Source organism: Lissotriton helveticus, chromosome 10 (assembly GCF_964261635.1).
Source record: "Lissotriton helveticus chromosome 10, aLisHel1.1, whole genome shotgun sequence".
Taxonomy (NCBI): Eukaryota; Metazoa; Chordata; class Amphibia; order Caudata; family Salamandridae; genus Lissotriton; species Lissotriton helveticus.
The window spans coordinates 243359709-243385935 of record NC_136071.1 but is presented as its reverse complement, the minus strand read 5'-3'; the positions used below and the strand labels follow the sequence as shown (position 1 = coordinate 243385935).

The 26227-nt window shown below is 47.3% G+C and overlaps 1 protein-coding gene across 2 annotated transcripts in view; it reads right to left on the bottom strand.

Annotated features, from left to right (window-relative positions):
- The window catches only part of DHRS7B (dehydrogenase/reductase 7B), a 118913-nt gene extending 94547 nt beyond the window's left edge, over nucleotides 1–24366 (bottom strand). The window contains exon 1 of one of the 2 annotated variants that reach the window (XM_078665233.1): nucleotides 24213–24366. In XM_078665233.1, coding sequence (XP_078521359.1) covers nucleotides 24213–24283 — 71 coding nt within the window. In that variant the 5' untranslated portion in view covers nucleotides 24284–24366. The remainder of the gene's footprint in view (nucleotides 1–24212) is intronic. The other variant, XM_078665234.1, reaches the window with a different exon arrangement.
- Between the last annotated feature and the right edge of the window lie 1861 nt (nucleotides 24367–26227).

The following is a 26227-nucleotide window of genomic DNA, read 5'->3' as shown; positions in this document are numbered from 1 at the left end:
AGTTCAACTAGACTGGTCTCTTTTCAGGTTTGGAATTGAAGCCAGTTATACAGTTCGACGGCTACTTGTGAAAATAAAAACACACTGATAATAAATCCATTAATAATCTAATGATCGTTATAAGCAGTTAAGTTATTATTTTTATCATGTCTGTTATTATTTTAATGCACTTAATAATAACGTCCCTGATTTTTAGGTCGAGGACCGTCGCACTGCGTAGCACGCAGTGGGCGGAGCCGAAGATTTTCGGACCTTTGCGGTGTACCGTAGTTTCAATCTCCCCCTCTGGCTGGTCTCCCCCCTCGTTTGTGCGCATGCGTATCAGTAAACGCATGCGCAGGATGCTCTTTTTAGGTTTCGGCCTCGCGATACACACATACACAATCTCCCGTGGTGTGATGCACTGCACTCCTCACCTGGCGTGCACCCTTTTATACCCCTAGCACATAGGCAAATTCCCAGGCGTGGCGCGCAGCGCTTCTCACCCTGACTGCACCATCTTACCCCGTCCCCTAGCACATAAGCAAACTCCAGGCTTGCCTCCGAACCTCTCACCCTGGCGCGCACGCCCTGATACACCGGCACATACAGTGCTTTTATATTGTTCGTGGCGCGGTATTTTAACCATCTGTTTTACAGTTCTGTACAGCACGCCACTCAGAGCTCTCTCCCACCTCCCCTCCCCCTCCCCCCCCCAATGGCTCATGATTTAGACACGGGCACGCACACCTCTGCAGTGCGCGGTGCAGAGGGCCACATCCGCCCTATCAGCCTGAGGCGTATGAACTTCTGTAACATTTGGGAGTCTCGGGAACCTTTCGGAGTCCCATTCTGCAGGGACCTACCACTTTATAGTACTTCACTGGCAACAAAGCACACGCTCACTTGTTCCAATAGTCATATATCACCATGAGGTGCATTCTTGCCCGTGGCACGCGCTGGCCTTCTAACCTCAGGGCTACACACCCGCATCTCCTTTGGCTTTTTTTTTTGTCCTCTGACGCGCAGCCAGTGTTCTCCGTGGGCACGCAGCGGCAGACCCCAGTCCTGCCAGCTGGGTATATACATTGCCATTCTCCTTGGTACACACACTAGCGTCTCTCCTAATGGCAAATCCAGCCACCCTCGACACACATATGCACTTATCACATCAGATACAACACGCGTGTCTTCCCTGGCACAAGTAGAACTCCTGGCCCTTGGTATGCGCCCAGGCACATGCCAGACATTCACTCCTCGCCCCGGGCCACGCGCCCCTCAGTCGCCCATCAGGGCACGTGCGCCCCTCTGTCGCTCCATGCACGCAAGCCCCATGCCCACCCTGGCACGCACGCCTCGCACACTTCAGATGTCTGTGGCGCTCAGCGCTCTCGTGGGTTGGGCGGGCGTGGCTGGCACTGAGCTGGGGAGCCGAGGATTGAAGCAACTCGAGCTGTCCGAGTGACCATCTGACATTCCCATTAGGAGTCCTGCCACTCACGAGCGCGGACCACCCTGCAAACGGCTCCCCTTTCAGCCCGGAGACAGCCTTTAGCAACATTTTTACGCAGAATATATCTAGCAAGAGTCCTTCCCCGCCCATTAATGTGTCCGAATGGGCAAAAGATGCTGCAAAAAGTTCCGCGTCTCTCCTTGACGTTAAACGCGGAAAACGAAGTTACAGCATTTGTAAAGGGAAAAGGAAATAAAAAACGGACGCGCCATTCACAATAAACTTCACGACGGGCGGTCATGTACAGGAGTTTGTCTAGTGGTGTCAAGTTATTTCAATCTTTAGTGGTTATGTAAGTATGCAGTGGTACTCAGGAGAGTCATTTGTCTGTACCTTGTGTGTATGCTGTCTTTTATTTGTTCCTTCTCTGATTAATGTAGGTGTAGTGTCGTTTTGGACTTGGTGGTGCTTTTATGTTTCTACTTGTTCTGTTTGTTTTCTGAAAAGAGGAAGGTGCTTCTGCACTGTGTACAACCGAGAGGTTTGATAATTGATTGCATGAGGCTTTAGATGTCGTTATTAGATGGATTCACCATTTTGTTTTTTTTAATTCACTTTGGAAGGTGTGAGAGCTTGTATTCTTACTCTTTGCTATTGTTGAGCTGATTGTGGGATAGAAAAGAGTGGACTGACAACTAGTCCTTTTACTGTATTGCAGGAACAAAATAACATTGCAAAAAAAAAAATCTGAAGCATGGACTTCGAACTGGATGGAGAACCCTTGTTACAATTGGCAGAGAAGGAGCATGTTATCACTTTTTTAGTGCCACAACATACTCATCCACAGATACATATTTAGACTGTTTCCTAGAAGAAGAAAAAACTTGAAACTAGTTATACCTGTAAAAGCTTGTGGGGCTCTGTGTGTGTGGGGCTCTGTGTGTGTGTGGGGCTCTGTGTGTGTGTGGGGCTCTGTGTGTGTGTGGGGCTCTATGTGTGTGTGGGGCTCTATGTGTGTGTGGGGCTCTATGTGTGTGTGGGGCTCTATGTGTGTGTGGGGCTCTATGTGTGTGTGGGGCTCTGTGTGTGGGGGGCTCTGTGTGTGTGTGGGGGGGTCTGTGTGTGTGGGGGGCTCTGTGTGTGTGTGGGAGTCTGTGTGTGTGTGGGAGTCTGTGTGTGTGTGGGAGTCTGTGTGTGTGTTGGGCTCTGTCTGTGTGTGTAGCTTTTTTTGGAGGTGGCTCTGTGTGTGTGTGTGGGTGGCTGTGTGTGTGGGTGGCTCTGTGTGTGTAGGGGGCTCTGGGGGCTCTGTGTGTGTGTGGGGGGCTCTGTGTGTGTGTGGGGCTGTGTGTGTGTGGGGGGCTCTGTGTGTGTGGGGGGCTCTGTGTGTGTGGGGGGGCTCTGTGTGTGTGGGGGGCTCTGTGTGTGTGTGTGGGGGGCTCTGTGTGTGTGTGTGTGTGTGTGGGCTCTGTGTGTGTGTGTGTGTGTGTGTGTGTGTGTGTGTGTGTGTGTGTGGCTCTGTGTGGGTGGCTCTGTATGTGTGTATGGGTGGCTTTGTGTGTGTAGCTCTGTGTGGGTGTAAATGCAATAGGTCATGCATTTGCGAGCAATTAAGCTATTGGCATTGTAAATGACAATGCCATTTATTTAACGATTAAGCTATTGGCAATGTAAATGACAATGCCATTTATTTATGATTTAAAAAAAAGTCATGAGCAATGCCAATAGCTCTACCTTTAATAATGCCGAGACCATTGCATTGTAAATGCTTGTTATCTATTGTATGTTTGCAGTGTATGGGCATTTGTTACTCAATACACTATTACAATCTATATCTTTATGATGTTCCTAGTTTTTACAATTGTAATTCTGACAATACTTTAAATTATTTAAATGACTCCTATTACGGTATTACAATGATTAAGAACCATTATGATTCAAATTACAATGATTAAGACGATGTTCATAATAATAATTTTTATTTTATTGCATAATTTTGCATGTTTTATACCACACAAGGCTCTGTTGCCTTCAGGCTAATTTCGCACTATGTAACCAATTCTAATCAAAATAAACAATTAAATGCTCTCATCACACCAGAGTCTTCATTTATTTATCTCTTCATTTATTTCTGATTATTTGACCATTTATCTTCTTGGTGGTTCATTTGTTTTCTTTTTTTCAGGAACAGTGAGAGACAGGGATATGGCGCATCATCTGAGTTCTTTGAGCCCGAGGAAACCGCTTGGATACCCCAAAATTAGTTCATGGGGAAGTTTTTAAATATTTTTAATCACTAGTTGTGCTCACGTGTCTTTCCCGCTGCAACTAACTATACGCCAGCCTACTCCTTAAAATTCGGGGGATTTTTTATTATTATTTTTGTATTTATATATATCTCGCGAACTGGATCCCACGTTATTGAAGAGCTTTACGTGAGCACTAGCTAAATTAGGCAAGGCCACATTATTATTTTTTTCCCTTTGAGGTAAAGTGAGAGGAATTGATTTGCCCTGAACCACAGGATGCTGAACAGATGCCAAGACTCAAACCTGGTTCCCTATTTCAAAGTTGGCACCTTTGACCCTAACGCTACGAACGTACTACTGTGTACGCTGAGCACACTACAATGTTTGTGTACAGAGCCACGGTATTCCGCCAACACAACAATTGCAGAGAAGTAAAGCGGCGGGCGAGGCCCCACTTGTCCCGTCAGTAGGGTTTGACCACTGAACCCCAGGAGACGTGCACATGAGCCGCGCCGCATCCCATGCCAAGATCCTTAAGTCCAGACACGAAAAGAATCAATTTTTGAGCAGCGCCTCCTCTTCCAAGGAGAGGAGTCACTCAGTCACCCCACAGCAGAAAGTCTGGGCCTCCTCAGGAAAGCTAACACAATAAGCCCGTCGGGGTTTCACACAACATCAGCCAGGATAGCTTGAATCCAGTGGCACAGTGAGCCCGGGACCCACGTCTGGGCATACCCGGCACACTTAGGGGAAGAAAGCAAAAGACACACAATTGATGGACGAAATGCAGAACAGATCAAAACATTCACCCCCAGACAAGAGATCTGGGTTAAATCCATCATTCCTTTGCTCACCATACCACCCCAGTTTAGAACTGGCCATATGCAAATCAGTCTGGACGCTGTTCCTCATAGGAACAGTCCCGCCCGAACTGCCAAGCCAGGTCCTATCTGGATCAGAAACAAGCATCCTAGGACCGGTTTCAGGGTTTCACCTCTCAGCAGCCAGGATAGCTTGAATCCAGTGGCACAGTGAGCCCGGGACCCACGTTTGGGCATACCTGGCTCTCCATGCCACTGGAGTCAAGCTATCCTGGCTGATGAGGGGTGAAACCACGAAACCGGTCCTAGGATGCTTGTTCAAGTCAAGGGAGGGCCTGGCCTGGCAGTGGTGACTGGACTGTTCCCATTGGGTGCAGGGTCAAGACTGATTTTCATATGGCTGAGTTCAAACTGGAATGGCATGGTAACCAAAAAAACGATAAATTTAGGCCCAGATCTATGTACTGGGGTGAATGTATGACATTGTTCTGCATTCTGTCCATCAATCGTTCTTTTAGCATTCGTCACCCAGAGTGGGACGGGTATGCCCAAAAGTGGGTCCTGTGCTCTCCATGCCACTGGAGTCAAGCTATCCTGGCTGATGAGAGGTGAAACCGGTCCTAGGATGCTTGTTTCCAGTCCAGGGAGGACCTGGCTGGACTGGACTGTTAATACCCCTATCAGTGAGTGTCAGGGATGCCCTAGTCATCCTCCAGCAGCTATCACAAATCTCAAAGAGAAGCAAATAGAAGCAAAGAGCTCTTTTAGAGCTAATTTACTTACTTACATGTCCTTGTTCAATCCAGTATGTGGGCATGACCACTCGTAAGGTCCGCATCTGAATGTCAGAACATAAAAGCTCTTTTCGTTGTAAAAAAAGCTCTGACTAGTCTTACCAAACACTTTCAGGAGAGAAACCGTAGGGAGGCAGATTTCTCATGGACTGTCCTAGAGAAACCATTCATACTGGCACACACGACCAATATTTCCAGGTTTTTGTTCGTTAAAGAACAGAAATGGATATATAGGCTCCAGACTGACAAACATGGATTAAACGATGACATACCGTGGACTACACTCTAAGGTCCGCAATTTAATTGATGGTCAATAATTGGGGACTCCAGTAAACCATAACGGTTTTGAGAATGATACTGTTTTGTTGGGAGATAATACTCCAATGGACATCTTTGCTCTGGTTTTGGAGGATCTATCCCCTTTGGTCTGCACACTTTATATGTGGGTAGATAGCTTGAGAAACTGGCCTGCATTGTGTTGTAGTACATGCGGGTTGTAGCACATATTCTGATAAGAACACTCTTCACATGTACCCATATACTAATCAATGTATGGCACTTAAGTGAAAGAGAGAGAAAGTAAAAGATCAGTTTCATTCATCTTGTTTACATACATCGGTCATCATGATGTGAAAGAAATGGCAGCAGAAGTAGAATGAGAGGTATAATGAAAGCTGCCACATTGCCGGGACGACGAGGGGCAGCCGTTATCCATTGCTGAAAGCAATGGAGTTTCACACAATTTGCGATTAGTTGAGCTGCAATTCAAGGCTGAGGAATAAGGACTTGGGCATGCTCACACACAGATTAGAACTACAGCAAGAGACGGGATGACGTCACCTTGTAGTCCTGTTTTACAATCTGACATAAGGGTCGAGCAGCCTTTCTCTGGCTATTAAGCAGCAGGATTGAACTATTAATCACATGCGTTCCATTACAATTTAGGATTGCGGAAAGAGAATGCCCTGTAGGGAACGTCATAAAGAACGCAGTTAACTTAGGCAGTCTTCGGAACTACAAGAGAAGACGGCATTACGCCATTTTGTAGTTCCAGAGTATTGGCATATGAATATATAAAATATAAAGTCCAGGAAAGGTGTACGAAGTTTGTAAGACTCTCTTCTTATTCGGGGTCTTTTCATAGTACATAACATACTTATTAGCAGTGTACACGTGCCTCTGGAGTGGACATGCACGCGAAGGTAAAATAGTGCCGCGGAAGAATCGCGGTGGATGAAACATCTTGCATCTCGTACCTCGGTGCCTCCCCCTAGTCTCAGGAGAGACATAGCGGTACCGACGGAGAGGTAAGCAGCTGCTCTTCTCAATTATACCTCTTTTTAATAGTACTACCTGTCTAAACATATTGCTGAATTTGCGATGTATTTTTGACACGACAATTTTACCTACAGACTAGCTCTTTTGGGCAGTGTACAAACTAACAGCTAGGAAGTAGGATCGTGTTTTGGGAATTAGAATATATGAAATCTCTGGATACAAACAGGGAAGATTGCCATAGAGAGATTTATTTTGTGAACTCTGTGACTTTGGTCATTCACTGGGACAGATCACCGATTTATTCACTGTGTTGGAGTGGTAGTTGGGTGACAAAAAACAGTCAATATAGGTTGATATGGATATTTGCTGAATAAGGAGTTACAAGGAATGTCTTTCTTTTGTCTGTTTGCACCCGTTTCCACAGTGCGGGGCCACCTACTCCTGAGCTATGTCCAGGCGAGGTGAGGTCTTTTCCCCTGTCAAATCAGGTGAGGAAAGAATTTGATATCCTGCATAATTTGTTTCAGAGAGCACTGGGGTTTGATATACACATTTTAATCAAAAATGTATGTTTTCCTCACAGATCGTCATACATCTACTGACAAGGAGGACTAGATAATTATGGTTGGTACAGGTTGTATCGTTACCAACATTTATCATTTAATTAATTTTGTTTATTTGTTCACGTTAATAACAGTAGCAACTTTGTATGAGCAGAGGCCCTGATGAAAGCCGGGGATGGTTTGCCCACAAGGCAGAAACATGTTGGCCCATTTATTTTGACAGTTATTTGGTCACACTGTCATTTGCACTGTTCTAGTTTTTAATTAGGGGGTGTGCCCTGATAGGTATTAAAATAGGAGTTTTGAGGACACACCATTCTATTTTAAGTCAGTAGGTTTTGTTTATGTTGCACTGTTTTCAATTTAGTTTATAACCATCAAAAATCAGCCATCATAAGGCGGTTCATAGTTTTGTGTGGACCAGATCTGGTACCATTAATATGCGGCATGAGGTCTCGATGATCAAGGGACCTGCCGATGCACAAGTGGAACAGCCAGATGATAGGACTGATCACTGAGTCTGTTTGATGGTTATCCACGTTCAGATGGTTACGGATCTTGTCGACCAATTCTACTTTCAATTTAGTTTTTGATGTGTTTTTCACACTTGTAGTGCTCTTTGAGATTTGTGATAGCTGCAGGAGGATGACTAGGGCATCCCTGACACTCACTGATAGGGGTATTAGCAGCTGAGCCTTTCTTGTTGTGCTCATAGACTCCCTGTGTTCGGTTTGGTTTTTCTATATAGTGTAGCTGGGGATGAGAACCAGGATAGGGTCTTTAAACTTTGGATCCCTTTGACCCCTCTCTCTCGGATTGTTAGTATATGGACTGGAATGTTCCCGTTGGGCACAGGATCAAGACTGATTTGTATATGGCTGAGTCCAAACTGGAATTGCATGGTGAGCAAAAAAACGATGGATTTAGGCCCAGATCTCTGTACTGGGGTGAAAGTATGACATTATTCTACATTCTGTCCATCAATTGTTCTTTTTGCACATGAAAGTTTAATTTGACACAAAACTTACGATTGTCGCCTCTACCTTTTCTTTCCAATGATTCTCTCCTTCCTTTGCATGCCTCCTCTCTCTAACCACAGCCTACTCTGTCGCCTGAATGTTCCCTTAATCCATATTATTGTGTCTCTACAAATTTCTCAAACTTCACTTCAAAGATCGCAACCTCTCCTTTAAAAGACATACCCATGCAACCTAGTGATGCCCGATCTCCGGTGTCTCATTTATAAATAACACCAACCAATGTACAAATGCACATATCGCCTCTCCCACTAAAGAGCACACCTATCTCCCAATACTTTATCACATAGAAACTGGAGTAAATGTATGGGAGAATGGTTTCCTTAAAAACGCAGGGCTAACCCCAATAGCCAAGAAGAACAAGCATTTACAATGCAATGGTTTCGCCTTTGGAAAAGTTAGAGCTATTGGCATTGTAAATGACAAAATTTGTATTTATGCGTTGGTTTTTAAAACAGATAAATAAATGGCATTGTCATTTACATTGCCATTCGCTTAATGTCTCACAAATGTGAGACCTATTGTACCCTACGGACGAGCTCAGCAGACAGCAATTACTACCACACACACACACACACACCCAGAGCAAGCCACACACACACCCAGAGCGCCACACACACACACACACCCAGAGCCACACACACCCCCAGAGCCACACACACACACACCCAGAGCCACACACACCCCCAGAGCCACACACACCCCCAGAGCCACACACACACACACACCCCCAGAGCCACACACACACACACCACCAGAGCCACACACACACACACACCCAGAGCCACACACACACACACACCCAGAGCCACACACACACCCAGAGCCACACACACACACACACCCAGAGCCACACACACACACACCCCCAGAGCCACACACACACACACACACACACCCAGAGCCACACACACACACACCCACACACCCCGAGAGCCACACACACACACACACACACACAGAGCCACACACACACCTCCAGAGCCACACACACACCCCCCAGAGCCACACACACACACACCCCCAGAGACACACACACACACCCAGAGCCACACATACACACACAGCCACACAGAGCCACACACACACACACACAGAGCCCCCCCCACACACACAGAGACACACACACACACACACACACACAGAGCCACACATACATACAGAGAGCCACACACACACAGCCATACACACAGCCACAGAGAGCCACACACACACACACACACAGAGCCACACACAGAGCCACACACACACACAAACACACAGCCACAAAGAGCCACACACACACACACAGAGCCTTGCAGCCCCCGCAGTACAGAGCTGGGGGCTCTTTGGATTTAGCTAGTAGTTTAGCCACCTACAGGAGCTCCGCCAGGCCCCCGCTAAAACAGCAAACCCCAAAGACGAGCATGTGGCGTCCCAGGTGCCCGCCTGCAATCGGCGCCCAGGGCACCCGGGCCAAGGGGTCAAGCAAGGGCCGGAAAACATAGCCATCACTGAATTGTATAGATTGTTTTTTTGTTGTTGTTTTTTTTGCAATACAACACCAGTCATTCAAGTGGAAAATGGTAATTATAAAAGGCTTCATGCTAATTATTTAAAAGCACATGTGCAAGCCAGGTAGTGGTACAATGCAAATGAGTGCCGGCCCAATTGCTCTGTCAGTGTGTTGCTGGCGGAAGTAACACGCATTGAAATGTGAAGATCGGAGCCCAGGACACCTAGACTGAGCGTGAACAATAGGGGGCGAGGTTCAAGAGTTGCAACCTTGACCCGCGCGCTGGCACCAAATGCCGCACGGAGTTTTAATGGTGAATACCGGTGCCGCAAGAGGCCCCCCGCAGCTTGAGGACACATTGCGCATCACCAGTCAGTGTCGCTGCAGGGGGGAGAAGGAGAGCCACGTGCTCGCCACCCTCCCCCTCACATGCGCCACTCGCCCTCCAACCCAGCACAACTCCCAGGTGGTGGCGGCGTCTTGGAGGGGCCGAGCCATTGTAATGCTGCACCCCCCCTCCCGCTACATGCTGTGTATGAGCAGCGGCGTGGACAGGCACCGCTCATAGGGCCTCGCTGATCTGGTGCGTGTCACCTGTGCGATTGGAGGGGACATGTTGGGTTAATTTAAGATTGAATTACCATGGCCTGTCAAAATTCAACAAAATGTAACATTGGCCCGTACGGGGATCGAACCCGAGACGTGTGTGTAATCGGCACCAAGCTCCAACCAACGGAGCTAACCGGCCTCGAGTACAGGCCGGCACTGTCGGGAAACTTTTCCACCCCCTCCTTGAGCAGCTGCTCTGAACGGGCGCTCTAGAAACATAGTGCCTCAGTCTGCTTCTGTCACCAAAGCCCGCTGTTTCCCATCCGCCTTGAGCCAATAGGAGGCCCAGAGGTCACTCTACGGACTATGTTTGGGACCCCGCTGCCGCGACTCCGAGCTGCACTGTGTGTGTGCAGATTGACGAGCGCCTGGCCTCTGAAGAAACACCCAAACCACTTCATTATCGCTGGCAGGCGAGGTGTGGTTACTCCCTGTGCACGGCTAGAGAAATACATGCCGACACCTACTATGGAGACAGTCTTTCCCACATGTGATATGCTTTAGTCACCTTGCAAGCAAAGGATAACAGGGGATGGGCCATTTGTAGCAAACTTGGACATCACATCAGTAGGGACACTATCCCGTCGCAGCATTGCTCGATAGCAGCCAAAACAAAGCAAATTCTTCGATAAAACCTGATGCAAGACAATCATTCAGCTGCAGGGATCTAGCCTAGTGGCAACTTCAAATATATCAGGTAATGTGTAGGATACATGGAAATATATGTTCTTCCTGGATGATTTGGAGTCACCTCCCAAAAACAAGCAACGGAGAGTGAAAGGGGAGGGGGGGGCGGGAACGGGCACACGGGGAGGGGGGCGGAACTGACACACGGGGTGGGGGGCGGAACGGACACACGGGGAGGGGGGCGGAACGGACACACGGACAGCGGGAGGGGGGGTCGTTGCAATACAACACCAGTCATTCAAGTGGAAAATGGTGATTATAAAAGGCTTCATGCTAATTATTTAATCCCACAAGTGCAAGCTAGGTAGTGGTACAATGCAAATGAGTGCCGGCCCAATTGCTCTGTCTGTGTGTTGCTGGCGGAAGTAACACAAGTTTCAAGTTTAAGTTTATTATGATAACGGAACTCTTTACGAGGTCCACATAAAAGGCATAAAATATACATACAGAAAAAGCAAGAAATTTTCAAAGATAGTTATAGCATCAGGAACACTGCATTAATACAAATCCAAAAAACACTTAAAAAACTTATACAGTTTAAAACAAAACATTTCATTTGGCGAGGAGAACAAAGCCGCCCAAAAAACATCAGCAGACAAAATGTTGAGTTGGAGGCAAATTGGTCTTAACCATCTTCGCCTAAAAGGCATCAAAGCTGGACAAACGAAGATGATATGAGGCAAATCTTGATCATACAACTGACAAAAATCACAGATCGGTGAAAGGCCATACCATTTGGAATGAAGAGATTTCAACGGAAGCAAATCCTGTCTTACTAAGAACATTAGGCGTCTAACGCTATGAGGAATATTCCATTGAATATAGGATTGAGCTTTCCTCAAAAGACAGGACTCAATAACAGGCGTACAACCTTTTTTCACCATCCGCGAATCTCTATCTAGTCTGAACCCTAATTCCCACGTAGAGGATTTCAGAAGAGATTTTAACTGATAAGGAGATAAAGAAAATAAAACATCCTTATCCAATTGCAATTGACCCACAGCGAATCTAAATTTTTTTACAATTGATGAGAAATTATTGAAGTTTCCCAACAACTCTCTTTTTAAAAGATGTCTTAGGGTGTTAGGCTCACTTCTTGCCAGACTTGAGACCCAGCGTACGATACCAGCTAGTCCTTGGACCCAGCTGCTTCGTAAACCGAGTTCCTGTCTTATGGCCGGCGTTGAGTTCGCTGTGCTAACAGATAATAAACTACGTAAAATTCTTCCTTCCGCGGAGTTTAAGAAGCTCCAATTTTTTGGGTCAATTAACTCTATTCCGTAAAGAAGGGAGGCAGGAACTTTTGCTCTAAATACATCTAATAGTATAGAGAAATGCCTTCTACCTGTAGCTTTATACAAGGATACCAAACTCTTTCCCTGCGAAACAGCTTTCCGAGAATTATTGGCCATATGAGCTTTCTCACTTAAATTACTCAACACAATTTTACCAAGGAAGGTATAAGATTTCACGGTTTCCAGTTTTTGGCCCCCTACTGTCCATGGAAAGTTAAGAAATTTGGGTTTCTTCCTTCCTGACATGCACATCACTTTACTTTTTTCAGTATTTATTAACAAATAATGGTTTCCAGCATACTCATGAAGAGCTTGCAGGCGGTTATTCAGGCCCTTTGGGGTTAGATCGAGAATCAAAATATCATCAGCATACATAAGGCATACAATTGGGGTCCCCCCCAAGGACGGAGCAATACCCGAGCATGCTGAGAGAGCCAGAGGAAGATCAACTGTATATAAAGAAAAAAGCAAAGGAGCCAAAAGGCACCCCTGCTTTAACCCGTTGGATGTGGGTATTATTCTAGATAAACCTCTTTCACCGCCAAGAAGCACTCTGCACCAGGTATCTGAATAAAGGGCACGGATTAATGTAATAAGAAAGGGAGGCATCCCTAGATCAAACAGCTTTCTCCACAACAAAGTTCTGTCCACTTTGTCAAATGCCGTGGAGAAGTCGATGAATGCCCCATACACGTGCCCTCCACGAACTTTCACATATTTTTCCGTGATAACCTGAAGTGCAGTCAGGTTATCTAACGTTCCATGATTTTGCCTGAAACCAGTTTGCTCAAGAGGCAAGATTTTAAACTCAATTACCCACTCGTTGATTAAAGTGAGAATGCATTTTGCAAATACCTTACCGATGGCGTCAAGTAAGGCAATTTGACGATAATTTTGAGGGAGGTCTCTTGCCCCTTTTTTGTATAAAGGGACAAGGATACTCCCTTTCCAGGAAGGGGGGACTATTCCACTAACAAAACAGAATTTAAACACAGGAAAAAGTATTTTGCTCCATAGCTCCGCCTGTTGTTTTAAAACAGAGATGGGAACCTCATCGGGACCCATCGCACCAGAGGAGCGCATATTTTTAATGGCAAATTCTATTTCCTTTTCCGAGGGGGAATCATACATACGAGAGTCAGCATAAAAAACATCCTTAATTAAATGAAAATTGTTATTACTATACAAATTCTCAACAAATTGGACCCAAATCTGCTCTTCAATTGCAATAGGCGTAGGGCTGACCCTAGTACCGCATCCTTTGCCAATTAAAGACCAAAAAGACTTGGCTTGGCCGTTGTATGCAGCTTCCCTAAGCTGAATCCATAAGGAATCCTCCTTATTTCGTTTCAAACTAGCCTTTAGACGGGATCTCCTTCTTTTTAAGAGTGCTAATTTCTGGCAAGCTTCCTGGCTAAAAGATAGATATTGCCCCCTTAATATTTTATTTATTTCTTTATTTAATGCCCGAAGCGGTTGGGGGACTACTAGGGGTTTTTTAACTGGGGAACTCTTTTTGGCTAATGAAGTTACTGATTCTAAAAAATCTGCAAAGCCCACTAGTTCCCTCCCTTCCCAGCAGGATAATTTCTCTATAGTAGAGTTTAAAAGCGTTACCAAGTTCTCATAAGCACAAGAATTCCAGAAACATTTCCCAGAATGTAAACCAAAATTTACCATATCCGTATCGATACTCCAAGTATCCGCCATAGGAGGGCTGAGGGAAACCGAGAGCATCAGCACATTATGGTCACTGAGATTAGTATTTAAAACCAAAAGATCTTTCAAGGAAGAGTAAAAAGCGCAATCTGTAATTACATAATCAATAATAGAATTTCCCTTATTAGAGTTATGAGTAAAAGCTGCCGGGGTGTCCGAAGGGAGTCTCCCATTTACTATTAGACAATCCATATTATATAGACCCTCCAAAAGAGATTTACCTCTTTTATTGGATTTAATATTAGCTGGGAACTGGGCCTGAGGTATAAACAAAGACTCTTCCCTAAGTTTATTTCTGAACAAGTCAAGCCCGCAATTAGATATGGTGCAATTCAGGTCCCCGAGTACTAATACATAAGGGGAGGGCGAAGTGTCCATTATTTTAGTTATAAAGGATTGGAGTGCTGTTAAACCATTATTAAAGCAACAATTTGGGGGGATGTAGGCGTTTATCAAAACAAGGGATCTATTAGGGCAATCCCTAAATACATTTTTTAAAATTATTGCCTGGAACAGTTTGTCTGGATCAGGATAGTGAGTAAAGTTCCAATTAATTCTATTTGATAAAAGGCAAGCTATTCCACCCTTCGCATGACCCCTCCTAGAGTGGATTGCGCTAACTTCTAAAACAAAGTACTCTTTTTCTAATATTAAATTGTCTTCCACCCACGTTTCTTGTAGACAAATTATGTCTGCATCTAGGGAATGCAAGAAACGCAGTTTTTCCTTATGATCTTTAAAACCAGCTGTGTTCCAAGAAATAAACTTCAAATTACTGTTAAAAATTAGAGGGCGGTTTGGAACGGGAAGAGGATTTACTAGACAAAATTCCTGGTAGCCAACTCCATTTAAAGTGATCATCCATCAGAGTTTGTTTAAGCGGGGGGGGATTTTTGTAGAGAACTTGTCTTTCATTTTTAGACACACATATTTTTAAGTCCTCAGATCTAGCTGAGGACAAATCAAAAGGCATCAAATTAGTATTAAAAGAAGAAGACAGATTGGAGGGTGCATTTTGACTTTGTTTTTCCATGACATATGGAATAACATCAATTCCTCTGATTTGGAGCTCCTCAGCCCACTGTAAAATGTGGTTTAACACCACTTTAGACTGAAATTTCACCCTTGCGGATTTCCCTACTGGAGTATTAAGGAGAAGTACCGCATCCAGATCTGAGGTTTGAATTAATTTCAAACCTTCAATCTCTTTAAAACAGCTAAGTAAAGCTGATCTATTTAAAATTAAGTCAGCATCAAATAATGGCGAAAAATCAAGAAAAAATGTATCTACATTTGTTTTTTCCCTAGTAGGCACCAAGGGAATAGCTACAGTTGTAGGAGAACTTAAAAAAGGTCTTGCTAAGGGATTGAGCGACGAGGGAAAAGGAATACACGAGGGTAATAAAATATTAGGGTGAAAGGGGTTTGTGGAACTTATGAAATCAGACCCTACGGATGTTGGAACTGCCTTAGGAGAAACAATCCTATCTTCCTGTATAACAGAAGACTGCTCAGTCAGGGCGGAATTTTCTAGTATTGGTTCCAAATTTTTTTCAAACAATAGTTTCCTCTGTCTTTTTTTAGAAAATCTTCGGATGGGTTTTCTCTTTTTTATTCTAATCTTTTTTTGTTTTGGGGAGACTATCATTTCAGAAGTTCCAGTAGAAGTTATAAGAGCATCATCCTCTTTTTTTGACAGAGACGAAAATATAGGGAAGAGAGAGGGAGTTTCCGAAATTTGAACAACTGGGGAAACAGGTATCTCCTCTATCTCATCATTATTCGTAAATATACAATTAGCTCCGGCCGAAACCTCCTTAAAGGCCTTAGCATCAGCAGATGTTACTGCTGATTTGATTATTTTCTGACCTTCAAGATCAGACAGCGTTTTGACTGGGGCTAATATTACCTTACCATCCGGGTTTTTTTTATTTGACATCTCCCCAGGATTAGCTGGCACTGGAAGATAGTCAGAAACTGGCCCGCTCTTAGTCTGTAAAAGAACTCTTAAGATTTGAGTTACACTATCGAAGATACACTCCGACCCTCCCACAAATTTTTCAAGTAAACTCAAAATAGAAGAAATTAAAGATTCCAGGGAGGATAAAGAGTTGGAGATTAACTTCCCATGAGGACTAGCAGGACTCACTGGTAAATTATTCAAATCGGGACCAGAACAGGAATTAAAGTTTAATTGAGCTAAAGAAAAATCCAATTTATTTGAGGGAGTACTACTAAGAGGACAAGGAGACGTAATTGTTATAGCTTCATTTACATTAAGGTCAACGTGAATAGTGTCCTGAGGGGGTCTCTGCAAACCTTTATGAGCTGTCAGATCAATATCAGGGAGTGTAAAATCGCCCTCTCTGATAGCAGACTTAGATGGAAAAACTGAGGAAAAAATATTATTCACTAATGGATTAGGAGCTACCATTTGAGAAACTTGAGGGAGACATGCATTGTCAGATCTCCTAACATTACAACCCAAGGTCTCACAAGGAAGCTCCAATTTCTGTTGCGCGGCAGAGGACACCAAAGGGAGAGCCTCCACTGATTCGGAATAGAGAGAACCGGACTGAAACTGGACAGGAACCGAGGCCGAAATAGAGTTATCCTTACTAATAACTGCTCTAGCTCAGGAACATTATCCTCTAAGGTATCACTGAAGGGGCCGGGCTCTACCACCTTTTCCTTCCCTTTATCCCAAAGGTTAAAAAGTTGGCATTGACCTTTCAAGAGTAATGAGGAGGAAGTTTTATTACGTAAAGGGTTCGATTTAGTTTTAGAACCAGATCTCACAACTAGGATGCGACCTGAACGGAGTTTTTTTGCCGTCATAATTAGTCTAGGGAAGATGCTATAAAATTTAAACAATAAAATAACGTAATAAAATAAACAGAATAAACAACCTTGTAATACAAATTTAACAAAGATAAACAATATAATAAAGAGACAAAAATCAAAAAGAGGGGGCCCAGCCCAGCCTACTTCGGCCTCTGACGGCCTCAGACGGACCCACCCTTCTCCCGGGACGCTCCCGCACGCTCCCGCTTAGCGGGGACAATGGTTCAATGTATATTCTATGAACGCTTGCCTATTGGTTGGCGTACAGGGGGGTGTGGCCAGCGGGGAGAGAAGCCCAGGTGTGTTAAATGGGCGCGCAGGGGCTCCTGGTCATCGGAGTCCCTGTCTGCGTGCTCGCAGCCCCGCCGGCTTGCTCACCTGCCCGCGCCTCCTGTCCTCAGCTAATCCAAAGTCCAAGGTCTGCTGCCTCCTGTGTGCGAGGCGCTGCGGGACCCGCGAAGCGGGTACCGCGAGGTTAAGGTGGTGACGAAAAGCTCTAAAATCCTCCGGTATCCTCTGGAAGTGCAGGCTTTCCCTTCCTGCGGGCAGTCTCCAAGGAACGAGCAGCAATAAAATAAGAGAGTTCCGATTTGTGCAAACCGCCGCTTTTTCAGGACTGAGGGCGGGGGGCGTGGCCAGCGGGGAGAGCAGCCCAGGTGTGTTAAATGGGCGCGCAGGGGCTCCTGGTCATAGGAGTCCCTGTCTGCGTGCTCGCAGCCCCGCCGGCTTGCTCACCTGCCCGCGCCTCCTGTCCTCAGCTAATCCAAAGTCCAAGGTCTGCTGCCTCCTGTGTGCGAGGCGCTGCGGGACCCGCGAAGCGGGTACCGCGAGGTTAAGGTGGTGACGAAAAGCTCTAAAATCCTCCGGTATCCTCTGGAAGTGCAGGCTTTCCCTTCCTGCGGGCAGTCTCCAAGGAACGAGCAGCAATAAAATAAGAGAGTTCCGATTTGTGCAAACCGCCGCTTTTTCAGGACTGAGGGCGGGGGGCGTGGCCAGCGGGGAGAGCAGCCCAGGTGTGTTAAATGGGCGCGCAGGGGCTCCTGGTCATCGGAGTCCCTGTCTGCGTGCTCGCAGCCCCGCCGGCTTGCTCACCTGCCCGCGCCTCCTGTCCTCAGCTAATCCAAAGTCCAAGGTCTGCTGCCTCCTGTGTGCGAGGCGCTGCGGGACCCGCGAAGTGGGTACCGCGAGGTTAAAGGTGGTGACGAAAAGCTCTAAAATCCTCCGGTATCCTCTAGAAGTGCAGGCTTTCCCTTCCTGCGGGCAGTCTCCAAGGAACGAGCAGCAATAAAATAAGAGAGTTCCGATTTGATGTGCAAACCGCCGCTTTTTCAGGACTGAGGGCGGGGGGCGTGGCCAGCGGGGAGAGCAGCCCAGGTGTGTTAAATGGGCGCGCAGGGGCTCCTGGTCATCGGAGTCCCTGTCTGCGTGCTCGCAGCCCCGCCGGCTTGCTCACCTGCCCGCGCCTCCTGTCCTCAGCTAATCCAAAGTCCAAGGTCTGCTGCCTCCTGTGTGCGAGGTGCTGCGGGACCCGCGAAGCGGGTACCGCGAGGTTAAGGTGGTGACGAAAAGCTCTAAAATCCTCCGGTATCCTCTGGAAGTGCAGGCTTTCCCTTCCTGCGGGCAGTCTCCAAGGAACGAGCAGCAATAAAATAAGAGAGTAAGTAAGTAACACGCATTGAAATGTGAAGATCGGAGCCTAGGACACCTAGCCTGAGCGTGAACAATAGGGGGCGAGGTTCAAGAGTTGCAACCTTGACCCGCGCGCTGGCACCAAAGGCCGCACGGAGTTTTAATGGTGAATACCGGTGCCACAAGAGGCCCCCCGCAGCTTGAGGACACATTGCGCATCACCAGTCAGTGTCGCTGCAGGGGGGAGAAGGAGAGCCACGTGCTCGCCACCCTCCCCCTCACATGCCCCACTCGCTTCAACCCAGCACAACTCCCAGGTGGTGGCGGCGTCTTGGAGGGGCCGAGCCATTGTAATGCTGCACCCCCCCTCCCGCTACATGCTGTGTATGAGCAGCGGCGTGGACAGGCACCGCTCATAGGGCCTCGCTGATCTGGTGCGTGTCACCTGTGCGATTGTAGGGGACATGTTGGGTTAATTTAAGATTGAATTACCATGGCCTGTCAAAATTCAACAAAATGTAACATTGGCCCGTACGGGGATCGAACCCGAGACGTGTGTGTAATCGGCACCAAGCTCCAACCAACGGAGCTAACCGGCCTCGAGTACAGGCCGGCACTGTCGGGAAACTTTTCCACCCCCTCCTTGAGCAGCTGCTCTGAACGGGCGCTCTAGAAACATAGTGCCTCAGTCTGCTTCTGTCACCAAAGCCCGCTGTTTCCCATCCGCCTTGAGCCAAAAGAAGGCCCAGAGGTCACTCTACGGACTATGTTTGGGACCCCGCTGCCGCGACTCCTAGCTGCACTGTGTGTGTGCAGATTGACGAGCGCCTGGCCTCTGAAGAAACACCCAAACCACTTCATTATCGCTGGCAGGCGAGGTGTGGTTACTCCCTGTGCACGGCTAGAGAAATACATGCCGACACCTACTATGGAGACAGTCTTTCCCACATGTGATATGCTTTAGTCACCTTGCAAGCAAAGGATAACAGGGGATGGGCCATTTGTAGCAAACTTGGACATCACATCAGTAGGGACACTATCCCGTCGCAGCATTGCTCGATAGCAGTGAAAACAAAGCAAATTCTTCGATAAAACCTGATGCAAGACAATCATTCAGCTGCAGGGATCTAGCCTAGTGGCAACTTCAAATATATCAGGTAATGTGTAGGATACATGGAAATATATGTTCTTCCTGGATGATTTGGAGTCACCTCCCAAAAACAAGCAACGGAGAGTGAAAGGGGAGGGGGGGCGGGAACGGGCACACGGGGAGGGGGGCGGAACGGACACACGGGGAGGGGGGCGGAACGGACAGCGGGAGGGGGGTCGGGAACGGGATAAATATTAACAAGCACTCACCTGGGCTTCCTCCGGCAGCCGTGGTCGGCACGGAATGACAAAAACAAACCCAGACACAAAAAAAAAACGAAACTCCGCCCACCGCCGCGATGACGACATCGCAGAGGCGGAGAGCGAAAAAATCGCGGGAACGCCCCCGAATCTGGTCCGGCCTTGACGGACAGATCCGGCTCCCAATGGCTAGCCTCCATTTATGGAGCTAGCCAATGGGAGCCGGGGGACGTTCCTGAAGCACATATTGTAAACAATAGATTTCGCCGGCGCCGAAAACCTGCGCAGAGCGCAGCCTTCGGCAGGCGAAACCTAAAAAAAGGAAAAAACTACTCACCCTGGGTTCTGCAACAGCATGCTAACCACCTTGTGGGAGGTAGTTCTTGCAACATAAATGCAATTACAATACAAATAAAATATATAATCCACACTAATACTATTTCCATAAAACTCAGTAGTTGTGTAGTCAATTGTATTTCATACAAGATGCATAGTTCCCTTTTACTACCCGACACTCCTACAATCACATAAGACAAAACTCCTTATTGGTCATGTCCATTACCCAGTACTGCACCAGTCCACAGAAAATAAACCACCTATCAACAACTGACCAGGCCCAAAGAGATCTGCCACACGCTTCTAGCCAACTGAGGATTTTAATTTAGTCCACCACTACAGCTCTCAACTAGCTACACAATACAACCACTTCTTGACATCTCAAAATGACAACCAGCTATGATGATATTAGCAAAGTACATCCCAGCATACCTTTCCACTGTTGCGCCCTTTAATGTATGCCTGCTCAGGCCCATAAAATGTAAATGAAATATTCCAGAATAGACAACACAGTAATCATCTAAGTGGTCTATAAACATAATCCATACTAATATTATAAAGAGAGAGCCCAAACCTTTGAGACGGGTAATCTCAGTAACCACAGCACCAATCACAACACCCAATACAGCGTTGGAAAGGGCAGTTGCAGCAGGACATAGGCTATGCAGACGGCCACCATATACATTTTTTTTTTTATTGTTTTTATTACCTTTTCAAGAAACAGTGATGTTCATCACAATCATACAGTGCAAGACGTACAATTGTACCGTAGGACACCATATACATTTAAAAGGTAAAAGAACCGTGCCAGCAAAGTAGTCCCTTGTGGGCGTGTCTGCGTTGTGCTGCGTGACTAACGCTGGGGGCGTGTGGTACGGCCATCACATCGTGGGCTGTGGGCGTGACAAACGCTGGGGGCGTGTGTCCGCCCTTCATGCCATGTGAGTCGTACATACAAGCGCCAATTACGTTGCTGCGCAGCATCAGGGGGCACGCTGGGGGCGTGTATCCGGCCTTCATGCCATGTGAACGCAATTGCGCCGCATCAAGGGGCACGCTGGGGGCGTGAGAAACGCTGGGGGCGTGTGCTACGTTCCGCCCTTCATGCCATGTGGGTCGTACATTAATCCGAAGATCGTCTGCTGTGACCGTGTGCTGGGGGTGTGATAAACGCGTTCATCTGGAGGCCTGGTAAGTAACGTTACTGCAGCCTCTCCTGCGCGCTGTTACTGAACTTTCTCATTCAATGAAATTACACGCGCCTGCTACCATCAAAAAGGGCTCTAGCCGGGCTCAGGCGGCAGATCAGTACACCAATTACACGCGCCTGATAACATCAACCAGGGCTGCAGCTGGGCCTCAAGCGGGGGAACACGCGCCTGCTAACATCAAACAGGCCTGCATCTAGGCCTCAAGCGGGGGAACACGCAAATGAGCGTGTCTGCGGGGACAATTACTGCAGCCTCTCCCACTCGCTGTCACTCAACTCTCTCATTAAACGGATTTACCCGCGGCTGATAACTCTCTCATTCAACGACATTACACGCGCCTGCTAACATCAACCAGGGCTGTAGCCGGGCTCAGGCGGCGGATCACCACACCAATTACACGCGCCTGCTAACATCAACCAGGGCTGCAGCTGGGCCTTCTCCGTCCCTATTCTAATGAAACAAAATATGTTGTCTACCGCAAGATTTTAAAATAAATTGCCCTTGCCAAATACACACATTACACACATTCTATTTCATACCCGGACAACGTCGGGACGGGCTGCTAGTAAATACCATAAAGGGATCTCCAGAGCTGCCCAAAGCTTGCAGCTTACTAGAAACCATAAACTGTGCTCTTGTTTCTCACTTCTTTAACCATCACACCGTTAGTGATGTGTCCCATATCACGATTACGGTACAAAAGGGGGTGGTGATGGACGGAGCATCTGAACCAATCAAACATTCACACCCAGTCAAAAGATCTGGGTTTGATCCATCACCGTTCTTTAGCCCACTCTGCCACCCCAGTTCAGACATGGCTATATGCAAATCAGTCTGACCCTGTGCCTCATGGGAACAGTCTAGCCCGAACTGCCAAGCCATGCCTTCCCTGGACTGGAAACAAGTTTCCGAGAACCGGTTTCTGGCATTCCAGCCTTCTTCAGCCCAGCTTGCTTGAATCCAGTGGCAAAGTGAGCAAGGGACTCACGTCTGAGCATACTCTGCCACACTTATGGCGGCCAAAGCGGTACCAAAGGGGGTGGTGATGGACGGAGCATCTGAACCAATCAAACACTCACACCCAGTCAAAAGATCTGGGTTTGATCCATCACCGTTCTTTAGCCCACTCTGCCACCCCAGTTCAGACATGGCTATATGCAAATCAGTCTGACCCTGTGCCTCATGGGGACAGTCCAGCCCGAACTGCCAAGCCATGCCTTCCCTGGACCGGAAACAAGTTTCCGAGAACCGGTTTCTGGCATTCCAGCCTTCTTCAGCCCGGCTTGCTTGAATCCAGTGGCAAAGTGAGCAAGGGACTCACGTCTGAGCATACCCTGCCACACTAATGGCGGCCAAAGTGGTACAACAGGGGGTGGTGATGGACGGAGCATTTGAACCAATCAAACACTCACACCCAGTCAAAAGATCTGGGTTTGATCCATCACCGTTCTTTAGCCCACTCTGCCACCCCAGTTCAGACATGGCTATATGCAAATCAGTCTGGCCCTGTGCCTCATGGGAACAGTCCAGCCCGAACTGCCAAGCCATGCCTTCCCTGGACCGGAAACAAGCTTCTGAGAACCGGTTTCTGGCATTCCAGCCTTCTTCAGCCCGGCTTGCTTGAATCCAGTGGCAAAGTGAGCAAGGGACTCACGTCTGAGCATACCCTGCCACACTTATGGCGGCCAAAGCGGTACCAAAGGGGGTGGTGATGGACGGAGCATCTGAACCAATCAAACACTCACACCCAGTCAAAAGATCTGGGTTTGATCCATCACCGTTCTTTAGCCCACTCTGCCACCCCAGTTCAGACATGGCTATATGCAAATCAGTCTGGCCCTGTGCCTCATGGGAACAGTCCAGCCCGAACTGCCAAGCCATGCCTTCCCTGGACCGGAAACAAGCTTCTGAGAACCGGTTTCTGGCATTCCAGCCTTCTTCAGCCCGGCTTGCTTGAATCCAGTGGCAAAGTGAGCAAGGGACTCACGTCTGAGCATACCCTGCCACACTTATGGCGGCCAAAGCGGTACAAAAGGGGGCGGTGATGGACGGAGCATCTGAACCAATCAAACACTCACACCCAGTCAAAAGATATGGGTTTGATCCATCACCGTTCTTTAGCCCACTCTGCCACCCCAGTTCAGACATGGCTAAAGGCAAATCAGTCTGACCCTGTGCCTCATGGGAACAGTCCAGCCCGAACTGCCAAGCCGGTCCTCGGAAGCTTGTTTCCGGTCCAGGGAAGGCATGGCTTGGCAGTTCGGGCTGGACTGTTCCCATGAGGCACAGGGTCAGACTGATTTGCCTTTAGCCATGTCTGAACTGGGGTGGCAGAGTGGGCTAAAGAACGGTGATGGATCAAACCCAGATCTTTTGACTGGGTGTGAGTGTTTGATTGGTTCAGATGCCCAGTCCATCACCACCCCCTTTTGTACCATATCACGATTACAGCACCTCTGTGATCATCACGCATGACTTAGAAACACTTCCCACACAGGACCAAGCAAAGACAACTCACTTCCAACCAGCGCTTCAGTGCATCATTCACATAGCGGTAGTGCTTAATAAATATTGTATGCATGACCAAGGGGCAGACCCAAAGCCCACGCTGTAATTTTATTGGAAAGAACAGGTATGCCAACAGACATCTGTTTGTAGCCAAGACCTAAAGATGTAGCATCATATTGGGGCAGCTGGCGATAGCAGACACTGCTTGTGCACCCCTAGCAATGCATTCACTAACTTCTGGTTTTAAACAGCCATGAGATGTTCCACTGTGGGGACCTCATCACGGAAAAGACTGTATTGTATAGATTTATGTAGAACGGGGTGACCTGTACTTTCTAAGAAGGCGTTCCCCACTTACCTGAACACGTTAACGTACATCAGAAATGCAAATGTTTCTGTATTTTCAATGGGCGTGGTGTAGTATGACATGCCAATCCTCCAGAAACCGGAAGAATGTCTGCAAGCATGAGCCTTAACTCCCGCCCCCCAACATAGATGTTAAAGCTCCGATTGCCTCTACTCTACTTCCGCCTTCAAGGAATTAAATGAGTGAAGGTTAGTGGAGCCAATGAGCAAACTGTTCCTATTTGATTGACAAGCTATAAACTGGCGTCACTGTATTTAGGACCCGCCCATAAACACATGGCCCGCATGTTACGGAATAAACCGCCCGCCGCGCTTGCTTCACGTGAAGAGCCCATTCTTTACTCCGGAAGTGATGGCCCAGCTACGCATGAGCCGGACGGGTATCCTGTCAGTTTAATCGACTTCCGCTCACATCAGTGTGAGTGCTTGCCTGGGGTACGAAGAATGTGTTTGTTTACTGACACCCTGACTCCATGGACTGGAGAGTAAGAAAGCTCTAGCACCTCAGGATTTAGAAATGAGCCCGCAGCAGTCTGTTAGCTGTCAAAGCGTGGCGGCAGTGTGATGGGGTGTCAGGGTTACGATTTGCACAACGTTTTCAGTCGAAGTCGTTCGAGGGAGAATGACCCATACAGACATAAAAATCGTCTGTACCTAAATGCTGTTTCTGCTGCTTGGATGCAGGCCGTGCAACCCACAGAAAATAGATCATATTTAGCAAAATAAAATAGAGCCCCTGCCCGTTTAATATTCCCAGGCTCCGTTCGTCTTGTCTTTAATGCGACTGGTTCGCATGTAAAGCGCTCTATCTTCGGGTCGAGAGATCGCGCTATATTAAACTGCCAAGAAAAAAAAAAGAAATGTCCCTGTAAAGAGCTCCACGTAGGCCGGTAAAGGATTTAGATTGAGTTATTTATTCACTTCGCCAACACAGGCTCCTACAGAACATCGGAGCGTAGGTTACGGGGCTGCTGCTAGGACATCAGCTGTCAACTGTCAAAGGTTGCAAATTGGCACTGGCAGCTGGTGACAGCACAGACGGTATGGTGTGCGCGCAGGGACACATAGGTGCAATACAATTACGGTGTCCTCGCAGGGACAGAAGTATGTAAATCACAACACATCGCCCCCCCCCCCCCCCCAATTAGGGAAGAGAGAGAGAAGAAGATGGGGAAAACAAAACGAAATGAATGCAGTTACAATTCACTCACAAATGTAATCTGAAAGTTTAACTGATGGCAAGAGCCGCCTTCCTGCCCTGCTCCTGCTGATAGGTAGGGGAGCGTCATGTGAAGGTATGGAAGGCAACTGTCTTCTAACTCTTCCTGGGGTACCAAGATCTCGTGGAGTGTGAACTGGTGCAGAAATGGGCTGCGTGATGTTGCTGTGCGCCGTGGTGTGGGGTGTGGGAAACTCATAGTCGAATCGTAGTCTGATGCACTATGGTGTGTTTTGCTGCGTTTGATGTTTTCGGGACACTCATTAATCTTATCAGTGGGCATGGTAACATCTAGATTCTCTGTGGGTTGTCTGTAGGCAGAACGGGCAGAAAAGTGCCACACCCTGCCATCGCTCAACAGTGCGGAATTGCAGTACACCCTACGCATTGTTGTCGTATTTTTCTTTGCAACAGGACTGTGCACCCATTAGCCTTTCTCTGACAAGACGGGAGGACCAGTGTAATTGGCTGCCTTGACCCAACCCACATTGTCCTTGGTCAATAGAGTCCTTACCCCGCATGAGCCCAAATGGGCTGTGACCTGTACTTTTACAGGGTGTGATGCGGTAAGCCCACAGTGTTTTGAGTGTCTCCTGTTTCCAGCTTAGGTTGTTGCTGTTTACTAACTGGACAATTCCTTTGATTACTCTGTTGAATTGTTCAACAGCACCATTGCCCGCTGGGTGATAAACTGATGTTGTTTTGTGCACAATTTGGTGTTTTTGTATGTAAGTCTTGAATGTCTCGGACACAAATTGAGTCCCGTTGTCATTGATAACCTGTTTGGG